This window comes from Streptopelia decaocto, assembly GCF_964273445.1.
Source record: "Streptopelia decaocto genome assembly, chromosome: 3".
Lineage (NCBI taxonomy): Eukaryota > Metazoa > Chordata > Aves > Columbiformes > Columbidae > Streptopelia > Streptopelia decaocto.
Genome location: NC_138656.1, coordinates 85,159,524 through 85,182,261, shown reverse-complemented (window position 1 = coordinate 85,182,261; position 22,738 = coordinate 85,159,524). Strand labels below are relative to the sequence as shown.

Here is a 22,738-nt window from a genome sequence, read left to right as displayed (position 1 = left end):
TTCTGAAGCCAAGAAGATTTGATATCATTATTCTAGCTACTCCAGCCTAAGCTTGATGAAATTTCTTTAAATATCTAATTTAATTTAAACAGTGATTCACTGTTTAGAAATCCAATGATATTCCCTGCCTTGGTCTACGTTTAATACAATTGAAAGAAACTAAGCACTACAAGTTCTCCATTGCTATATTTAATATAATAGAGAGCCATGCAACTACAAAAGATAAACCTTTACTCTGAAAGGGTTTATAGGCCCCAGTGAGCTTTCTTTTTCCTAGAAGTAACACCTTTATACTGAAATAGCTGCTGTTCCTTACCTGAAAAGAGTTCATGCATCGAAGTGAAGGTGGCAGAGAGCTGGTACTCAAACCCAGTATCAGCAGTAATTCCAAACACGTTTCTGATGGAAACTTTAAAGGATGAACTCCAATGTCATTTTCCCACGTATCAGCAAGGCTATACAGTTAAAAAACAAACAAACAAAAACCCCACAACTTTTTAATTCTCTTAAAATATATCTAAAACTCAAATTTCAAATAAATATTAGAATATGTTACACCATTGTGATAAAAGATTCTCTTCACATTTTCCCAGATAACAGATAACTGTAAAAGTCACAGATAACTGTGTTTTACCAGAAATACAAGGTGCATTTAAAGTACTTTATCTGTACCACCAATGTTACATAAAGATACATAATGTGAAAGGAAGACCTAGCATACATTAGAGCAACCTGCTTATATTTCTAATTCAAAGTTTGAATATTTCTGAACCAAATCTCATCTGCCACTGGCAATTTCCCCTCCTAGAGTGTTTTTATATATATTCTACATAGAACATAATGCCTCCACTTTTTATTTTGTTTCCACTAAGAAAAACGTTCTTCCACTTCTGAGAAGACAGGAGGTCAGGTGTGATTTTCAAATTGATGTTTTTTTCAATCCTTTGTGGTGACACAGGCAAATTCAGGTGAAGCTAGCAAAACTGGGGCTTTTGATTTTTCAGAAATCAGCAAGTCTAAACAAAGCACTGTGCAGGCACCTTCAAGCACAGCTCGAGAGTCTGGAGACTGAAGGTGATATGCTAAGGTTCTGGGTCTTGGCAAGGTGTTTCCACAGATCAACACCTTCTCTGAAAATAAACTTTTCAGAACTCCGAGCAGTATTCAAAACATGACAGCTTACTTCAGTACCCTGATTCTGTTCTTGTGTTTTGACTTGAGGATTTTTTGGAGCTGACTCCTCATTTTGAAGTCCAACTCTTACAGTCCTGACACTGCACTAGGGATTTTTCTGTGGCTGTTGGTTTATTTGGGGGAAAGACTGTTTGCATAAAGACATCTAGCCTAATTATATTACAATTCCTGTTTATTAATGGCTCAGTTATTAGTATTTCCTGAAACAATTTCAGTGTTTTCCCTTATTACAAACAAACCTTGCATGCCTTAGCACTGACTGCTCCAGGAACATTCATGTTAGGAATAAGTCTTTATGATTTGTCCTTTTACATCATTTAACACAAGTGGTTGTGGGAAGTCATTGCCTTATTAAACCATATCTCTTTGTTCTTCTTTACCCCTATTACTCTTGTGGTTATTTTCCCACAATCTTCATTGTAGAGGAAGAACAAAAACATTGCCAAAATCAAAACAAAACACACACAAAAAAATCTGTTTTTTTACCTATGTTTCACAAAACCTTTCTGTATAAGGTGAGTTGTCTCAGTTGCAGGACAGAAGAGGTAACTGTTTGCTTTCTGTTTACCGAAAGGGGCAGACTGGCTGATGGTGCTTCTCCGGAGCATGAGCACCCACTGAGGACAGCTGGGCCCATCAGTGCTTCCTCCCAGACCAATCCCAAATGCCAACAGCCTGAGCTGGCTGAGAGCTCCTCAGCCACGTTAACACAAACTATGTTTTGCTCTCCTGATCTTAAATAAATAATGGATCTGACATTAAGATAGGGCAAACTGTCAGAAGGAGTTTTTGGGAGGGCTGAAGAAGAAGACGGGGAAATAAACCAGTAGGACTCAGATGTGCATGGTAACTTCAGATGTAGGCAGGACTTTGCATCCATGTGCTCTCCTCCTCTTCTCCCTTTTACTCAGCAATTAATTCTTGTTTCTAAGCCTTCCTTGAGAGAGAGCAGGCTGGGCTAAGCCTGCTCCTTTTATGAATAAAGGCAAGAGCCAGTGTAACTCCCAGAGAGCACTGCACAACTTGTTATGCTGACTGAAGGCAATAAGAGGGAGGTAAAACAGATCAGCTAGAAGGTGAGGTTAACAAAAGAAATAATGCTATTTTATGTTCTTCCTTCTGCAAACATTCGACTTTTCTACACTGCAAAGAAGCCCTGAGATTCTGAACTTCCCAGTCTGACAAAAATAACTATGACTCTCAGTATCAAATAACATAAATAAATTCTACACAGATTCCCTAAGTCATTCCAGGGTGCACGACTGCATCTACTTCAGACTGACTTTACAACAGATAAAATCTCACCACTACATATTGACCTTCACGACATTTAAGGGAAATGTGAGTCAGCTTTAGAAATCAGGCTGTAAAACAATAGATGTAGTAAAACATACTCAGTAAAATGGTCCAAACTAGAAGTATGCTCTAAGTTAAGAAAAGGAAAGGATATGTCAGAGCGAATTTTTTCACAAGACATTAAATCCACCTCTGTAAATCATCATCATCCAGTTTTGCCTGCCACTGATGTCACCAACAGGAAAGCCCAAATAATTCTAAGCATCCTGTCTGTCACTCCATCCTTCTGAATTTCTACCTCTTTATCCCTCTCCTCCCCAGAAATTTTAAACCTCTTAGCCTTTTTTTTTTTTTTTTTTTTTTTAATTTAAGAAAGATCTCAATGTATTAGGTTTGGGGAAGTTTCACGTTTTCCTGAAAATCATGATCCAAGTAGTGACGAGAAATCCATATTAGTTACTTAGCAGAGAAAAGCTGCTGTTGGAGCTTAGCAACACATATAACGGGTAATCAAGTGATGTTTACCTGAGAGAATATTAGCATAAACTCAATAATATGACATTTATATCTAGCAATAATATAAACAAAGTAAACATGTTCTTTACAGCCTACCATACTCCCTAATGAGTCAGCCAAACTGAGAGACCTAGTGCTTTTACTCATGTGCACTCAATTTTGTGGGTTCAGGACAACAGAAAAGAAAACCTTTGAAGTTCTGGGGCAGGAAGAAGAGTTGATGATAACAAAACTCATCCCCAGTAAGAGCAAGAGTCAAAGCTCTTCCCAGTTTTAAGCAACTGCAGCCTCTGCAGATTGAAATGACACATCAAACTCTCCCTTTCTGTTCCATCCACAAGATAATACATTAGTTTCATACATGAAAATATAATAAACAGACTTAAGGGTAAAAGATACAATTAAAACCTTCATATAACTTTCATTTTCAGAAAGGTAGAACCACCTATGATGAATGCTAACCAAACTGTTTAATATATTTCTGGCATACATTTCAGAACCGAACTAAAGTAGTATAGAAAGTGAACGGAGTAAAATTCTACTCAAGGGGGAAGATACTTGGCTATTGATATGAAATAACTACTAATGTGTACTATGTGCTAAACTGTCAGAATGGAGCATTCAAAACAAGTAAGAAATAAAGATGAAAGGCTGAGACTATCTCCCCCCTTGCCCTTTTCAATGATTTCCTTAAGGAACAGGTTGTATGAAGGAGACATTTAGAGCATGATATGATTGTAACATTCTCATAACCAGTCAAAGAAATACAGCTAGGAAAGTAAAATTCCTACAGTAGTACTTAAAAGATGTTTTTAATAATGAAGTGGTATTTTCAAAGCTGTTTAGCTGATAATAATGGAAAATTCAGGGAAATTTGGATTTCTTAAAAAAAATAAAATCAGCAAATGTTATCTGAAATTCAACCAATTAATTCTGAAAGCAGAGATGAGTGAAACTTGAAAACAACTACTCAGACAAGACTACAGATAAAACAATTACCTCTTCAGCAGAAGTAATTGATCACAATGTTTTCAGATAAGCACATTTGATTCACTGTGCATCAGAGAACAGTATTTCTCCATTGGTCATTAAGGAATTGATACCAATCAATTGCTAAAATGCCTACATAGGTCAGAGTAACATTAGAAAACTGTGTGCTTAAAAGCAAGGTTTAAGACACTCAAATAATGAAATAAATCTATTTAATAACTCCTTCATATAAGTACTAGCAAACAAACACAGTCATCCATCAGGCCATGGAACCCATCCCTAATGTCCTTTGTCTTGATGGAAAACATAATATTCATGGCATATCAGTGAAGGAAGAGAAAACTATGTATTTCAAAGCCAGGAAAAAATTATAAGAATTCTCACAAGATTTTGAAAAACTGGACCAGACTTCCTGCGAGGTTGCATTTCTTTCAAAAGAAGCTTTTTCCATCAGTGTCGAGGCCATTTATCAGTAGTAATCACCCTCCATCATGTATGAGATTGACATCAAAATGCAACTGTCTCAGCAACAGACAAAATAAGTCTGCTTTTGAAGAGGAACAGGTGCTTTCCAGAGCACGCCCATGACCACCTCTGATTTCCCAGGCTACTTCTATAAATACATGTTAATGGGTCGTCTACGGAGATCAAAACTGGGAAAAGAAAAGCCTCTTACTCAGAGCACCTCTCAGTGTTGCTACCAAGGCACTGGATTAACTCGACTTCATCACTTACGATCTAACTAAATGCGCTCCGCATTTCGGGCTACAAACGCTGTGAAGCCCTTGAAGGAGGTGACTGTGTTAGCCCTGGCTTCAGTGTTTCGCTGAATCAAGGCCATGCCGAAGAATCCAATATAAAAAGTGACAGAGGCTCAGCCGTGGCTCTCAGAGTTCACCGACTGTGGTTAAAGCTGCTCTTTCCACAAGCTATAGCTCCAATATAAACCATAGATGACTTTATTGAACCAAAGGACAAACTTGTTAAATTAAATAACTATTTGTAAAAATGATTTAATCTAAAACCAATTCTAAATTATGGTTGATGATGTGTCTGTACACTTAATATACAAGGAGGCTAAGTTATTTATACTTTTAATTACCCTTGCAGTAATCTAAAAATGACATAAAAATCAATGCATGCTCATTAGCTATTAAACTCTTGTCAAAATTTAAATAAGGAACAGTTAGAAGAGCAGTGCTTCCACAGCCTATAGCAAATTCCTTTAGAAAAAAAAATGAAACCTTTCTTTATAGAATCACTGCCTCCCTCCTAGAATAAACATCTGCAGTCTTACTCTAATGCTGTTCATTATTCATCCTCAATAGTTGGAAGTGTCAAGTGAGGTTTTTGAGCAAACCTTCCCTGGGATCTTTACCAGTTGCAGAGTATCCCAAACCAATAGGTTTTAAAACTCTTGTGAGAGACAACAAAGAGAAGAACGAAGATTTAACGCACTGGTGTCCTGCAAGAGAAGAGGAATGTATCAAGGGAAGAAAGAAGACAGAGAGCAATCATCCAGGGAACCCACATGAGGAGGTGGTTTTTAAGATTTATTGCAATGGACTACAGTGGCAAATAACAGAAGCTCCATCTCTAAGTTTTAAACCTGATTTTTTTTCAGTACATCACTATAAAGACAGGATATATACTCATACATGGAGTATATAATACATATACTTCAATATGTACATATAATTATATGGAATTTATATATTAAGATACAACTGTGATTATTTATATAAGTTAAAACAAATATATATTATAGTTGTATATACACACATAACCATTATTAACAGTCTTCTGTCTCTTTTCTGGGTAATGCATAGTTTGAACAGTGCAGCTATGTACTTTTGGAGTCCTGTCAAAAAGAAGTTCTCTCAAAATCCACTACAAAAACAATTCAGCAGTTTTTAAATACCTTATCCTACAAAATTTAAGTCCTTCTTGAACTTTCAGTGTGTCACCATTTGAAAAGGACAAGTTATTTAATACTAATTAGAAAGGCTTATAATGAAAATTCAAATTTAACCTCACCAGAGTATCATCTACCCATTGCCATAATATATTTCAGAAGGGCTAATATAACAAGTATCAAATGTTCTTGTAATATTTCAAAGGGTCTTTTAATTAAAATTATTCTATTTGTTCCAATGAAAGCTTTTGTGATTTAAATCAGATATTTTGCATGCAATACTATTATTTCTATCTCCAATATGTAGTATAGATTAAATAACTCATACTAAAAAGTACATTAAAAGACAGTGAATTAAATTATTTTGTTCACGTTAGACAACTGCATATGAATCACAACTATATTAATTTTATTTATATATTTTTGAATTATTTTACTACTTCGCAACATGCTTTGACTATTTTAAACTATTTAAGGGAAGTCAGAGAGAGAAGTGAAAGCTGCCTATCTCAATCTGTAAAGTACAGGCTAAATTCTCTTTGTCTCACAAAACCCAGCAACATTATTAGACTCATCTTTCCTATATCAACTTAAATGTAACTGAATTGATTTTGGTATAGTTATTCAAAAATGGTATTAGCACAAATAAAGCCTGTGTACAGCCCACGGAATTCAACTCTCTTTTTTTTCAGGGTGGTAAAGGGCAAAATTAGAAAACCAAACAACTATGTTAATATATTGTGCCAAGACAGACAGGATTGTTTACAAGTAGATTATTCCTCTGAAGCACAGAATAATGCAACCTTTTGCATGGGAATAAATCTTGATATTTTAATCCTGTCCAGTAGTAATTTTGCCTTGGAGCATATAGTTTTCAAGTAATGCTCAATGTATTTCTCCAGACAAAAGATTTTGGGGTGTTCAACAACTGCTTTTCTACATTGCCTTCCCTCCTCCAGCTGGCTTCTCTGCAATTTCAAAAGCATTACTTCTAAGTTGCAAACCATATCACCCATAAAATATTTTCATTCCACTGCAAAACTGTACCAAATGTACAGTCTCTGCAGAAGACAAAACAGTATTTCAGCTGCAAGAATCACTGAAATAAAGCTTAAACATCACAAGGAAGGATTAGCATGTGTCCATTTGCAACATTTAAGTTGAAGATTCATAATTTATAAAGTAAATATATGAAAAGCTAAATCACATGACAACATCTAAAGCAGACTTATGTTCAATGGGACACCTAGATGTGTGGCACCATGAACACTTGCAAATGTATTAAACTTAAGATTCATGACAGTACTCAAGCCATGCACAGATGGTCAGTGAGTATAACTAAGACATTATCATATTTATTTAGTTTCAGCACCACATAAGCAAAAACAGGCTGATCATAGAATGAAAAGAAAAAAGAATTTTAATTTTGTGGGAACAGACCTTGGATATAAAATCCCAAGCCTGACAGGTACTTCCCAGGCTATGTCCTACCAGCAAAACCACAGTGCACAAAGTTACAGCAGCAGCAGCTATATCCACAATGGCAACCCATAATAGTAACTGTATATGGGGAGAGAAATTCTTTATTCATTTTTCTGCAAGTTCAAGAGGTTGTGGCAAAAGCTGAAGCTGTAAAAGCAGAAAACGGCAGCAAATTTTCATCAGTTAGAATGAAGTTCTGCTTTAGAGCATCTGACTGAAGAACACAAGCTCCTGGAGAAAACAGCTCCTGCTGGGCTTGCGATGCTCGAATATATATAGACATAATAGAAAGAAAACATGGTAGACAGAATTTAACAGATTCACAATGTATTTCCTTGAAACTACTTTTTAAAATTCCCTATGCCCTTTTTGATTAGCTCGGTGCAAACTCACATGCGAATTTAGAAGTTCCCCTGCAAAACCAAGACAAGCCCACAGGAGCTTAGCTCTGGCTGAGTATTGCCTAAAGTCTGCTGTGACTTCTCCTGAATATCCACACTATGTGGAATTGCTGGAGCAGCTCCAAAGTACAATGTAATTGCAGACTTCTCAGCATCAAAGCAATGTGGTCCCACTAAAAGGAGAAGGAAATTACTCCTACAAAAACTGCACGACCAATGCTTTAGAATGTGCTTCTTCACTTTAATGGTTGTGTTAAGGCTTTAAACTGCAGTTTTGGAATCTCTTACTGTACCTCAGCTGGAAAGAATTAAAATAATTTTACTGAAAACAATAAAGATACTGATTGCTGTAGCCAGATCACTGCTGACAATTCACCACAGTGGAGGATGGCACTGCTGATGGTCATCACCATTTAGACTAGCAACAGTTCAGCTGTGACCCTTGACTGCAGTTTTCTTGGCTATGCCTCCAACTCAGAATGGATAGCTTTACCTGCTCCTTAAAATAATTCACTTCTTGATTCCTTCCTGGATACACCTTACTCTAAATTAGAACAGATAGCTCATAATTTCCCTCATGTATGGCAATAACTGTAGACTACTGTGCCTGACTGGTGCCATCTTACATGGAACATCAAAAGTGAGCAGCAGCAAAGTAACCTCAAATTCTGAAGCTACTTTTTTTTTTTCTTTTTTTAAAATTTTTAAACCTTCCAGCACTTCAGGTATGTAGAAAAAAAAGGGCCACTGCCCTGGCAAATGGGGGTAAGCCTCCTCTAATAACTCTAATTTCCTGGAAGGCAGAAGTGCACAGTAGGGCTGTAGAAAAACAAAGCACTATGTAAAAGCTCCTTCGTGGCAACTGCTGACATCAATATGGTTAGCCTACAGCAAATGCAAGGCAATTCCAGATAACTCATCCTTGAAAGATAAATGTAATTTTAAGGAAACATTTTGACCTGCTCATGAGACTAGTGACGCATGGTAGATAGGCTGCCTTCCTCAGCAAATTCTTCTTGTAACTGTGTTGTTTTCAAAGTATAGCTTTTTCTCATCAGGGGCATTAACAAGAATGCTCTTCTCTATATAGCTGCCTGTTTCACAGAAATGGTAAGAAAAATATCATTCAGACTGTTTATCTCTAAAATTGTCCAATGGCTTTGAAAGTCAAGGTTGGAAGAAAGAAGGTGGGAGGAACTAGCAAGGCAGACAGAAAGGACCATCACACACCCTCCGTTTCGCCAGAGAAATAAAACATATTTGCCTCAGTGTAATTTTTTTTTTTCATGAACCACGCCCAAGAACTTATAGAATCTTATCAAAGGACAGGTAAGCCAGTTACCTCTATTCACCTTCACCCTCCAGTGACACACTGTAAATGCAGAGGCCTCCTCTTGTGTGGACACCAGGCAACATCTCCTATAGCAGTCTCCCCACCTTCCCACCTGGATGCTGAGGCAACAGGCTGTTCACAGCACCTCCAGGCATCATGACATGGACTAAAAGCCCCAAAGAAAGCACAAAATGTCTCTGCTCTCTCCTGGGCTACCTTTCCACAAAACTCTCATACAGGAATGATATTACAAACTCTTTCCTTCCTCTTTTCCCACCCACAGGTTGGAAACTCTAATCAAAATACATGAGGCAGACTCAGCAAGAAGACACATTTATCGATATTGACACATTGTGAGTTTTGAATGCCCAGATGCTATCAATAGCACTACTCTCCTGAGATGCTTTTACAACTCTTCATGAAACTACAACTTTAATTTAAAAGCCATCAAAATGAGATATTATATTGCAGAACATAAAACACACAGTGTCAAGTACGCTACCAAAAATACAAGGGCTCTTTACCTCAACAGAAAGTTTCACTATGTAGAAATGCCACGTTCAGTATCTGAGAATTATTTTGCACGATGTAAAATGTGAAAGGTTGATAAACAGGCAATAAAAAAGCCCAAATCCATCATTCAAAACAGTGTCAAGGCAGATCAAATACAAAAATTAAATTTTTGAAGTAGTTCAGTATGAAAGGTTCCAAAAACCTCAGCAGTAGTCTGCCTGGACTCGTTAAGGGCCAGACGCTTAAGAAAGAGAAGACCCACCTCATTTGAAATGGCATTTAATTCACTTCACCTCATCAATTAACAGATGAACAAGTTATTCAAAGAGTAAATGTATAATAAAGTTTAAAGATGGAGACAGCAAAGATCACTTAGTTTTCAAAGATGAGTAGAACTCCTCATAATGAAAACAGGGGCAGTGAACCAAGCTGCACCACCTTAGCAAGGAATTTTATTAGTATATCTATTTCAAAAGAAACTAGTATACACTGTCTAAGATTTAAAGACAACTATTATAGTTACCATTCTTGACCTCTTATAATAATGCTAAGCATCACAAATGCAAGTTCAATAATTATTTTCAGTTATATCAGCTTAGTTTCAACTGTGACTGACTTGTTTTCCAGTTTCATCTGTTTGAAGTCCTCCTTTTCTCACTGAGACATTACTGAAGTGAGTCCAAAAATACCTGGTTCACTTGTCCAAAACTGCTACCAGATGATTTCAGTATTGGTAAATCTGATCTACAGAATAGCAGCAATTGTGTCATGTGTGGCCAGTCTCAATACTCATTATGGACAAAACTTCAAACCTCACAGACGCTGCAGAAAACAAAAAGAAACAACAAAACCAAACACCAAAACCAAAACAATTCAATAGGTGAAAGATAATGGTTTGGGGCTTCACCAGATTTAAAGATTACTTTACCAATTCTGCATCCAGAAAAGCAGAATTCTGTGTCCAGACTAAATCATTCTACATTAAGCAAGGTGAACACAATGATGTTCCAAGACAATGATCCCATTGCTTATTGAAACAAAATCTAATTATTACCTGGAGCATAGGACAGAGTACATATTCCTGTTGTATCTACACAGTGTAAAAACACGCGCACATGCTGCTTAAAGGTCAGCACCTGTAGCTTCATCAATAATCTAGAAGTTCCATGCATCTGCATCCTTTCATACAATATTCAGTGTCACTGCTTGTAAAAATGGTAATACCAGCTCCAGCTACATTCAGGCTCGTGTTTTTTCTTCATTGCTTTTTTGGGATTGTGCAGCCCCCTTACCTGCAGATCACCCTGTATGGACTGCCAGTGAATGTAAATTCTTTCAGAGGAACCCTACTCAACAGATTTTCAGAGCTAGTTATCAGAAAACCTTGACGAATTGGAGCCTTTGCAAAGAAAAGGAAGTATATTTTCCCTATCACAGTTAAAAATAAAGTTTCTGACACCGGTGACATAAAATTCTCTTTTACTAGAGTAACTTATACCCTTAAGGCATTACAGCAAATATGCAGTGTTACGGATTTTTCTTGCTGTGTGTGGGAATTTAAATCTGAGGACAGAATGCCCTATACAATAAGGATCTGGACCTGTCTGCAGAAGTGGTGAACTCACTTTAACAAGATTGCAACATCATTGTGTGTGCTTCAGTGGTGCCTCGGAATGATCTACACAACAGAAATCGCATATTAATTCTGAAATGCTGTCAGAGGAGCACTCTTACAGATTGGGTAAAGGAGGTCAGAAGCAAAGCTTAATTCAGTCTGTGAAAACACAGATTGCTCAGATTTACAAAAGAGTGAAAGTGTCTAAAGCAATTCTGTTGTTTTGAACCCGTGTAACTTAAAACTTTCTACCAAACAAACTTCAGCCTCTTGTAAAATATTTTTCCTAAAAATATTAGGCTCAATTGTTAAAATTTAATGCGTCTAATTGTACATCAGAATTTTTATTTCCAAGCCCTTAGAAATATTTTCACTAATTACTTAAAAAAAAAAAAAAAAGAAGGTATTGAATATAAAGTATGTCCTGAAATAAATTCCATTTAATTCTCCTTGTAGAGCTTCCTAGAAGAAGGCAGTAAGGCGATGCTAAACTAAGGTCCCAAAAATTACCTCACAGAGAAGGAAGAAATATTTGGGTGCTGAAGAATGAGGTTAAGAAATCAGATTAATTGTACAGGAGAATTAATCCTCCTGCTAGGGAATGACGATGATCTTCTTCGTCTTCTGTTTGGTTTTTTTTGGTTTTCTTCAGTGATGCAAGTGGTTTCCTCTAACAATGATAAAAGTTTTCCACTAGTATAGTGAAAATTCAAGAGGTGCTGTCACTTCATTTTTCTTTTTATATTATGGGTTAATAGCACCCTTGTCTTTGGAGTAAAGGGATACAGAGGAAAGATCCTTCCTACTTCGCTCTATTATTTCAGTTCTGTCTTCATCAAATTTTCTTCATTTTTAATGTGCACTGGACTTTCTGAAGAGCAGCTCTGCTCTGCATGGATAAACATAGAAAAGTTTGTGTCTTTAATAAGGGCTTAGATAAATAATACCAAATCCCAGTGGGCCTTGTTAAAGCAACATCATAAAATTTTTACACTTCCTTAGGACTTAGGAAAAAAAATATGTCTATCAGTCTGAGCTCATGCTGACTAATGTGGCCTTCGGGAAGGGACTGATTCATGTGTCTAGCCATTAGAAACGGATTTATAGGTGCAATTATGATAAATCAGCATAATTTATTAAGTGATGATCAATTAAAAAAAATAGTAGTTACAGATGAAAATATAAGACATGCAGGACCAATGCTGAAATGCTGTAAAGCTGGTGTGATGTCTTGGTTCTGTGCACTGTCAGCACACTGAGAGGTATTCGTATCACTCAGTTTTAGGTACTCAGTGACCTCATTGATGAGCTAATGAAGATACTGGTCCCAGCTGTTGACCCTGCTGGGACACCTGAACTCCTCATCACTCATTTCCTAAACTGCTGCAGTCCATGGTGCAGTGTCTTTAAGCCATCCAAAATTGGCAACAATTTACCTTCAACCACATGCTCTAAACTGCAGCAGCTGAGGACTTGACTATCAAGTGGCTCAGATGTCTGTGCTGCAAAAGCGGGGAGAAAAGTTGCTACGGGAACTTCAGCTAAGCCCATGACTGAAAAGCAGGGTTGGCTTATGCATGACAATCTGACCAAGTTTCTCACCTAGGCTTTGGAGAGAGAGGAGCAGAGAGGTGCTATAGCCCACGGGCGGGCAGCAAAACCACTAAGCAATGCAGTGTCCCCTTGCCTTGTTACTTGTGGTCAAACCACAGTCGCCAGTAAAGATTCCAACCACAAACCAAAGGGGCATGGCATTAGACACTACATCTAAAACATGGCCCATAAACGCAGAGCTCACAGCTGACCTACTGCTTATTAGCACAGCCTGTTGAAACTACTAGGCAAAGGATGCGAACAGAACTCATGTCAGATGCCTGCATCTTCCCCCCAGCTCTCTCTGACTGCCTACGTCAACCAGCAGCCTCAACGCCAGCACCTGGTGCCAGAGGGAGGGAGTCTTTGATACCCTGTCCCAATAGTCCTGAAACAGGTGTGCATTCAGGGTCTTGGACTTGCAACAAATAGCAGCACTTAGTTCCTCAGCATAATCAATCAGGCAAGCTGAAAAGAAAAACTAGTTTAAAAAAAAAGATCAAATGAAATCCCAGTTTAATGAACTGATGGTCTATATGATCAGTGGTGGCACAGCGCTGCTCTTTCTTGTACCTAAAGCCCTGGGTTCCCTGGCCACAGCATAATGCACCTCTCTGGATGTTCTCATGCAGGTTATTCCTACCAGCTGTGCCACATGAAGATTTGCATATGCTCCATAAACCTTAATTCCCCTTTTAAGACCTATTATACCAAGCAGGAGGCCATTTCTGAAGTTGAAATGGATTTTCAGAACAATATAAAAATGAAAATGTTTTCTGGCCTCTGATTTTTAAACCTTTGGGTAAAACTAAATCACTTCCACAATGCTGTTCATATTCCATATAGAAGTATTCACAAATACCAGGCACTCCAGAACATTATGCCTGAATCCAAAGGGAGAACTTAGACTGCTGTACAAATAAAAGCTGTAATCACTGTTCACAAAAAGCTCTCAGCTTGCTGCTTTAAAGTTTTAATTTTTTTCCGATGTACTGACTTCAGAAGAGAATTCAGTATTTCAAGACATAATTACATGAACCTGCAGCAATGCAAGGAACACCACAAATCACAGAACTGGTTGATCTGTGGATTTGCTGACAGCAAAATTTATTATTTCCACTCATTAAATCCAAATCATTGCCAAAAAAAAGCCTAATTACTAAAGTTGGAACTCCACATATACCACATCTTCCCTTTCGCACTGAAACTGCAATTTTTCTGGAACAGTTTATTTTTATCACTGTTTTCCCTCTTCACTGATATGACTGTAGCAAAATTTCTACAGAAGCTTGCTCTATGCAGGTATGACAAAACACTGTCATAAAAATATCAGGTGTGGCTACAAGTCAAATTTAACAAGCAATTACCTCCTAAATAAATAAATGGATCAATAAAACCAGCAGTCAAGAACCTAAAAATAACCTTAAGGTTAGTGCAAAACATAAACTGGCACAGCAACATTTTTGACAAAGGTCACAAATAACCAAACTACCTGATTTTACTGTATCCCACAGTCCACTTTGAAAACTCGCAGCAGACTAATCACCAATCTGGAAAAAGCAACTTTCCACTAGCCCCTTTTCCTTGTCCTCAGCCAGTACACATCCTCACACATCTGTTGGGTTTCCTCTGTGCATGGAAACGCTCTTCCATAAATAACCCCTCAATACTACACAAAACTGTCCCTAGTTTTAACACCTCCTCTCCTCAGAGCTAGTTCCAAAATTTTCTCTTTCAACTATTCCAAAGCCTGCCCCTTCTGTGACGGCAGAGATTGAGCAGTGTCTGCATAATCCACACCTACATCAATAGAGCCCTTGGCAGCACTTGTGCAGGTGTTCGAGTCCTGCTGTCCTGCTGCAGACACAATGTAGAGCTGGAGGGATCACAAGGGCCACCAGCCACTTTGTGTGCACACACATACCTGGACACAGGTTAGTCAAATGCAGATTATTTTGGCTCTTCCATTTTGTTTTATGAGCTTTCTTACGACTGTATGGATCAAGAAACATGGAAAACTAGTCTTGGCTTAGAAGCACGAGGAACAGGGAGACATAAAGGCTGGCAGCTGAGTTCTGGACATGAGCTACAGCAGAGGAAAAAAAGAGAGAGTGGATTGAAATAGAAGATTAAATCTAGGTTTATCCAAGTTAAGTCAGTGCTGATGCAGGCGTTGATTTTACAGACTAAAATGCAGCTTTGATAAAAGGAAGTGGACATGGAAAGACTGAGTGACAGACACCAGCTCAGTGAGAAGCCTTTTAGTGGGTGACCTCGTTCAAAGAGGAGATGCAACAGCTGAAACTAAGACAGCTGCAAATAAAGTACTATAAATCCTTTGCAAATAAAGTTAATTAGAATGGACTTCAGACGTAGGAGAACACACCCTAGGTAAAGAAATAATGCCACACTTGACAATTACTAAATTGTTGACTAGCAGCCCAAGCAAGACCGCGTTACTGGCGTGGCTCTCCATGCACATCCAAACTCATCACTTTGAAGATCTTCCATAGACCAAGAGAGATATGATGAAGCTGAAGCTGAAAATCTTTTGACAGGTCAGTGACAGAGTTGGAAAACTGAACTTGAAGGCATCTCCGAGCCAAAAAGCTCATCTCACTGAAAGAACAAGCACTGTGTCGAACCATTCCTTTTTGCAATTTTATCAAGCTTCATCTTAAAAGCAATTCTGTTTCTTTACAACATTATTCCTCTGCAGAAAACTCACTGCTCTAATATTCAAAAGCTTCTACTCTCTAGTCTAAACCTTTTCTTAATTAACTGTATCTGTATGTTCTCTCCAATTTCTACTGAGGGCAACTAATGAACATTACAGTTATCAGGTACCTGCTATTACACTATGTTCTTGAAGCAATATGCTGAGTTAGACTTGCATCAGACATAACTGGTGATACAAGAAACTCACCTGGACAATTGTGTTAAATTATAGGAGAGCTGCAGAGGTGCTAAAAGTCTCTGCAGAATTGCTATGCTGGGGGGCAAAAAACAGCTTCTCAGTAACTGATTTCTTCTTGCAGTAGACAGTGAGAGTTTCATCAGTTTCAGAATAACAAAACAAGAGTTTTCAATAAAATCGCTCAATTCAGACAAGAGTTTGTATTTCTTAATCATCATGACATGCTTGATAAATTAGAGACCTTAATATTAATGACATGCAGCCACTTCTGTGTGAAATACAACAGCTGAACAGCAGCTTGCAGCAATAATATGCAAACAGCTGAAAACAGGAAATAGAGAATATTCATAGACAATTTTTTTAGGTATGACTATAACCAGTAAAGCTCACATTTGGTAACAATATTAGATTCAAAAGGCATTAAATCATTAAATATTTAATGGCACTTCTTAGAGCCCCTTTAATTCCCTTTTTCAGAGGATGACTCTTCGTATTACCGGCATTAATTCCAGCTGGACAAAGCTATGCTGGATTATGCTGGAAGTGTTCCCCAACTTCCAGAGGAAGTTTAAAATCTGGAAAAAAAAATAGTGTAAAAAATACCTAGAAATGCTTCAGCATTGTGCTCTGTAGGCCATACAACTGTTTCTATCACAAGATATCAACTTTGGACAAAAATGAGGAGACTTTATATTGCTCAACCGTATTGCTTTGTGAGAGCCACAGGACAGATGGGAAGCCAGCCAGTATGGAAACAGAAGTACATATGAAAGTGTAACTACCTCAACAAACATTTCCATACTAAAATAAAAGAGTTTTGGAGCTTTCAGAGAAATCAGCATCTACAGGGGAAAGAAAAATCATGCTCAGTTTAAAACCCAACTTCTAACGAGTTCTGCTACTATGCAGCTGCCCATCGCTACCAGCTGAAAAGCCCCAGCTGCAGCACTGGAGACAGGGACATCCAGTTGACACACATGCTTGTGGTCATTCCACTGAAGAACCATCTTCAAGGAGTAACTGTACAATTTTGCTTTCACCAGGAAAGCCAGCAAAATCAGGGCCCACAGGAACACTCAAGTGATTTCTGTATTCCTGCCTCTGGGACTATGGAGAACTCCAGAACATCAGAATCCAGTCAGTGTCACTGTGAAGTAAGGAAAAATTTGAAGGCTTAACAGGTATTATGGTAATGGAAGAATATAAACCAAATTTAACTCTTAACCATACACAGGAGGGAAATGGGCACAGTAAATCCAACAGCTCACTTCTGAGTAGTTCTAATAGTCCTGCATTTGGCAATTATTTGACTGAAATTTGGCAAAATATTTGAAATTCTAAATTCTGCAGCAATTTTATTCCCTGGAACAACACCTTCCACCAGATCTCCTCCTCTTCTGCCTCAAACATTGATATCTACACAGGCATCGCTTATTATGCCTATTAGTTATACAAATTATATCATTTATAGCTTATGGCGAGTATTCAAAGGAGCTTGCTCTGTTTGTCCTTGATGCTACAGCACTTAAAATAGGCAACCAACAGCAATATCCTATTGTTGCCACACACAAATGGAAATATCCTGAACAACTTCACAAATTAGCCTTCCTTGGTCTCAAGTCATATGCTCCAAATTTGCTTTAGCCTCACTGATTTAAAAAGTATTGCAAGTAAAATTAGCAGCCTAAATCATTTTGTTAATCTAAGCATTGTTAGTTTACGCAGCCTGTCATGGAGAAATACAATAGAAACAACAAATGCTAATTAATTTAAAACAGCCCAGGATCCCAGAATTCAGTAAATCAAGTTTTGAGGTTTAAGCAGTTCTTGTCAGCAATCTGTCCAACAGGCTTTTATAAGTTTTGTTTTCTCACTTTTGGCTCGTTATAGGATTCCTGCCTGCCTGCTCAAATGGAGTCTGTCATTTAAAAGGCATTATAGGACTTAAGTACTTACAGCTCCCAAGTGAACCCAACAGTCTTTGTAAATCTATAACAAACAAACCATAAGCCTCTCAGTGGAAAGCTGCTATAGTTTGACCTATGATTATAAAATTATCCTCAATGGATCATCACTATTACATTTAAACTATCTGGCTTTCAAAAAAGCAGTGTTACAAGAAAAGTAAGATGAATATACTCGATATATATATGTGTCAAATAAGACTTGAATAGATGTGACACTGCTGTCCCTCCAGCAAAATGGCCAGTAAATCTAACTTGTAAATGCAATCAGCAAGAACACCACACACTGTAATCCCAGTGTAGTTTTGGATCCCCATGCCCATTTTGCCAGTATGAATGCAAAATCATATTTAATTAAATCCGCCAGTCCTAAATCAAGAGGCAACTCAGTGAAACTAGCAGGAAGATCAACATACAAGTGATCAAAAGAGTACAACACAGCAGTAGTGAACTGCTGGAACTTGCTGTTACAAGAGACTGTGGAGGCAGACAGCACCAGAAAGGTCAAAAGTGTTTATTCACATAGATGATCGAAAGATGCATAAAGAGATAGCAAAGGAAACAGGCAGGGCTGTACCCTCTGACATCCTTAACACAGCAACTTCAGAGCTGAGCACTACAAGGAAGAGCTGAGGCTCACATCCCACTGTACAGAACATCTCTGAATGTCAGAGGGAGGATATTGGGCTACATGGTACACTGTTCTGGCCCAGCGTGGCATTTCGTACATTCTTATCATCCTATAAAAGTGGAATTAACTACCTGGCAATACAGTTGTTTCAGCCTATACATTTAAAATCAGTTTCAGATGGTCCTGCTGCTTTTAATTCACATTTTTTTCCCATTCAACTTGATATTTCTCCCATTGCCAAACCTGAGATTCGCCACAAAGCTGAGCTGCAGCAACATGAATCAGAGAGACAAGAGAACCACCAAAATTGTGCTTACCTGAATCACACCATCACAAATAAAGAATAATACAGGAAAAAGTATACAAGACTGAACTGTATTTTTTGTTCTATCATATTTACAGAATCTCAAATTGTGATTCAAAAGCATGTTAAATGTGATAGGAGATCTTAATAACATGTTTATCTATTTTTTCTAAAAAAACCAAGAACATAAGTAACTAATCAACAGCACTTATAGTTAATTTCCTATTTTTTTATTTCAAGTTACTAGGTATATAGCACTTAACACTTTTAATGAAGAGTACAACAGCAGTACCCTGCAAAATTAGCAGTGACACATCAGCATGCTTCATGCTACACAAGAAGCAAGGCTGGCCATTGGTCAGATAATTAACGAATGGCTAAGTGATTTGGGATCGCAAATCTGCTTTTAAAAAAAACAGTCAGAACCCTACCTCCTCTGACTTCTGTGCTAAATTTCAAAGGATGAGCAAAAAAGGCAATCTAAGCAACAAATTCAGCTGGAATGAGAACATCAGCAAATTTTTTGAGCAAAATACAAGAGACCTTATTTGGTAGACAAAGCTTTATTCCAACATTTCTTGCTTACTTCAATTAGTACTTCTAAGACTATTTAAAATTGGAAAAAGTAGATACCAAAAATATGTCAGCTCTGAAGAGCTGGAAAGATATATCAGATCTGTGTTTAGAAACAAGAATGAAGTTCTCAAGTAACTACCATAAAACGATGCTGCATGTGGCAGGTCTACTTTCAATAAACAACAAATTTCAGGATATTTCTCCTGGAAGTTATACTTAAAAGTTGTATACATCTTTTTCCAGAGATGGGAAAGGATGTTAACAGTACTGAAGAACAGTTCTTTCTTCCGAAGAATGATCTCTAGCTAAAAATAGTTCTCGGAATGGACCTTTCATGTCTCCCTCCAAGCTTCAGTCCAAGCATTCAAAGTTCAGGGGACTTATAGCTTCCATATCTATTGAACTATGAAAAGTATTTTTTTTCCCTTCCTGTCCCAAGACCCTGACTGGTATCAGACTGCACCTTTCAAAAAGCTCTGCCTGACTGCTCAGTCAACTCTTTTAAGGCAACCCACACCTCCTGTGGTGTCAGTTCTCTTAACATGGTACCATGAAAGAATTCAAGAAGGGAACAGAAAAAAAAATCTGAAATAAAACATCTTTCACGCTCCATTTACAATTACACCCACTCATTTAATCATTCCAGATACAGCACAAGAAGTTTATCATCCTACAGAAATCACCTCAAAGAGAGCCCAGAACAGCAAAACACTGGTTGCTGCTCAGTCAATCAACTGAGTGGTCTGTGTGCACCCACGTGATTTCTACAGGCAAGAGTTATGGAAACACTAGGAAAAGGCATTTTATTTCAGACATACAAAAAATCAGTGAACTAGTATACAGTTTGGTGCTTTTATGAGAGGTGAATTACTCTAGAGTCACATACAGCATGAAAGCCATTCTCAGGACAAATAATATTCTGGAATACATTGGTAAGTTTCATAACAGCTCACTATACATGGACTTTAAAAAAGAAAACTATTGGGACTCAAAAACTCCAGGTTTTCACCCTTAAACTCATTTTTCTAGCTTATTCTGTCCCTCTAAAGCTAATAAAATGAACAATTTCTGGAAGACTTTTTCAACTTTTAAATTATCGGCAACAAATTCTTAGATAGGGGAGACTTCTGCAGAAGCTGTAAACCATTCAGAGAGACTCTAGATGCATATGAAAAGTAAAAAGCTACCAATGACTTTCTGACAAAGCTTTCTCTAGCACACTAGGGGAAATGTGTGATTTTCCTCTAACTGTACCTTCACATATATTTTCTTAGATCAAGGTATGGTTCAATTGCCATGTAGCCATTTTTTCAATTTTTTCCATACATGTTTCATAAACACTTCAGCAGTATTTACCATTATCACTCCCAGCAGTCAAGGTTGTTTACATAAGGTGTTATTTGCCAAGAGCCTGTTACTTGAAAGGAAGACCTCTTCTGTCTGCACAGCAGATTTGTAGCTGAAGAAAAGGAACCTTGCTGAGAGAAAAACAGAGGGAACCAACATAATCACATACACACCAGCCATCAATATCTAAGAACAGAAAATATGAGGCATCCTTCTCTAATGGGACTCAACTACACTCACAACATACTGTTTCATAGATGACAAGAAGAAATGACAGCATGTAATTACAGCTAATTTGTTGTAGAAGGATGGCTCATAAACCTCTCACAAGGGCTGGAAGCCCAACTGCAGACAGACCTACCCAGAACTTGTGCTATCACACGTAAGATACACCTGTTTCCAGCCCTGTTTAACAGCTGAAGGAATAAGATACAAATCAACACAACACATAAAGGCTGTCCTCAGGAAGATCAGAGGAATAGGGCTCTGCAAGGAGAATACATTATAAATAACATGTCTAGATATACCTAACCCTGTCTTAACTTCACAACGCCTTAAAAAAATCTACTGAATGTTCTTCAGCAATGCAGTCTAGCATACAGAGAAGAAAATAACCAGAGCACAACTGTTATAAATTTATTTCCCAAACAAAGACAGATGGAGAGAAACTCCACATGACATGTTCTTACTTTGGTTCTGTTCCATATCTCGGTCGCTCTCCCGGAGCCTGGAACAAGAGAGATGCTTCCTTCATTCACAGACAACGTGAATCTGGGAAGGGCCATCAGCAAGCAACATATGGGAAAACAAAATGGCCACAACCAACAGGAAAAAAAGTTCTGAACAAAATTAACATGTAATTTGACAATGGACAACTGCACATAGACAGGACAGCTGCTTATTAGGCTGCAGTCTACTGGAAAGGATCTGACAGTCAATGCAGATCAACAAATTGAACATGAATCAGCATGTTGTTGATAAAAAGGCAGACGTCACACAAGGGGTAATCACCTTCTCAGCAAAGTTCAGCCTAACTCAGAACACAGCTTTGTTACGGCGGGTTTTGGGATCAGCAACCCTCAAACAGCTATCGCTACAAACAAGTTAATTATCATTGCAGCTGGTATCACTCAGCAGCCAGTAATGAACCAGTAAAATTTATCCTACTTAAATGTTTGTTTCCTGTGCATTGTTAACAATTAGAGTAATACTGAATGTAAGCTACAGGGATGGATAGGCCAGTGATTTACTGGAGGCAAGAGAGTTGTGTTGGTCACTGAAGCACGGTGCTGTTCACGGGACATAATTCCTAGTCGAAGGGGGAAAAAAACCACTTCCATATCTGAGGAATATAAATAAGCATTATGTTAATTATGAAGAATTGCAGAACTGTGCTCTGAATAAAGAAGGAATAAAATGAGTTTTGGAGTGAGACTGTAAATTTCTCCTGACACTGGAAGCCTTGAAATGAATTATCACATATCAAAGCTCCTATGCTCTCCCCAAGAGAAATATTCAAGTGCATCCCAAGGAATCTTAACCCAAGGACTACTTCGAAAAGGCAGTGCCTGAATGTGAATTATTGGACAAACCCAGTTAGGCAGGCACTCTCTAGCAGAGGCAGCTTGCGAGGGGAGAATTTCACTAAGCCCAAGACCTCAACTGCTATCACAGAACCATGTATTTATCCCAGAGTAAGTAGATTTATGCCTGTATAAGTAGACTAAGTACATATTTTCTTTCATTTCTTCACCCACGTTTTACAAATGTGTGATTATGTTATTATATTTAGATATTACAAATAAATGCTATTATTTCTAGTTCACCTTAATCTGTCTAAACCTATAGCCCAGCCACCTAGCACAGAGTCTGCTGTGTCCACAGGTAGAAAGGTGCTTCCCCTCCCATCGCACAGATGAGACCTGGCACTGCAGGAATCAGACAGGACCCAGGTGTACCTGGTGACTCAAAACATCTGGAGAGACTCTCTGGCATCCAACAGCCTTATCCCCTGCAACTGTTGGGGTCCAGGCCACAAGCAGAAAAAAGCAAGTTAAGTATTATAATTATCATCAGAATGTGGGCATCTAAACCATCTGGAACTTGCATTGGTCACGAAATCAGATACTTTGTTCAGCATTCTTGAAATAA

The 22,738-nt window shown here is 37.9% G+C and overlaps 1 protein-coding gene across 5 annotated transcripts in view; it reads right to left on the bottom strand.

The window, feature by feature from the left end:
• The window catches only part of UBE3D (ubiquitin protein ligase E3D), an 83,090-nt gene that overhangs the window by 34,747 nt on the left and 25,605 nt on the right, over window positions 1-22,738 (bottom strand). For 3 of the 5 annotated variants that reach the window (XM_082049659.1, XM_082049657.1, XM_082049658.1), the window contains one exon: window positions 317-455. The exons of 1 other annotated variant lie outside the window; for it this stretch is intronic. In XM_082049659.1, coding sequence (XP_081905785.1) covers window positions 317-455 — 139 coding nt within the window. Of the gene's footprint in view, window positions 1-316; window positions 456-22,738 lie in introns of those variants that run through there. One more of the 5 variants, XM_082049662.1, reaches the window with a different exon arrangement.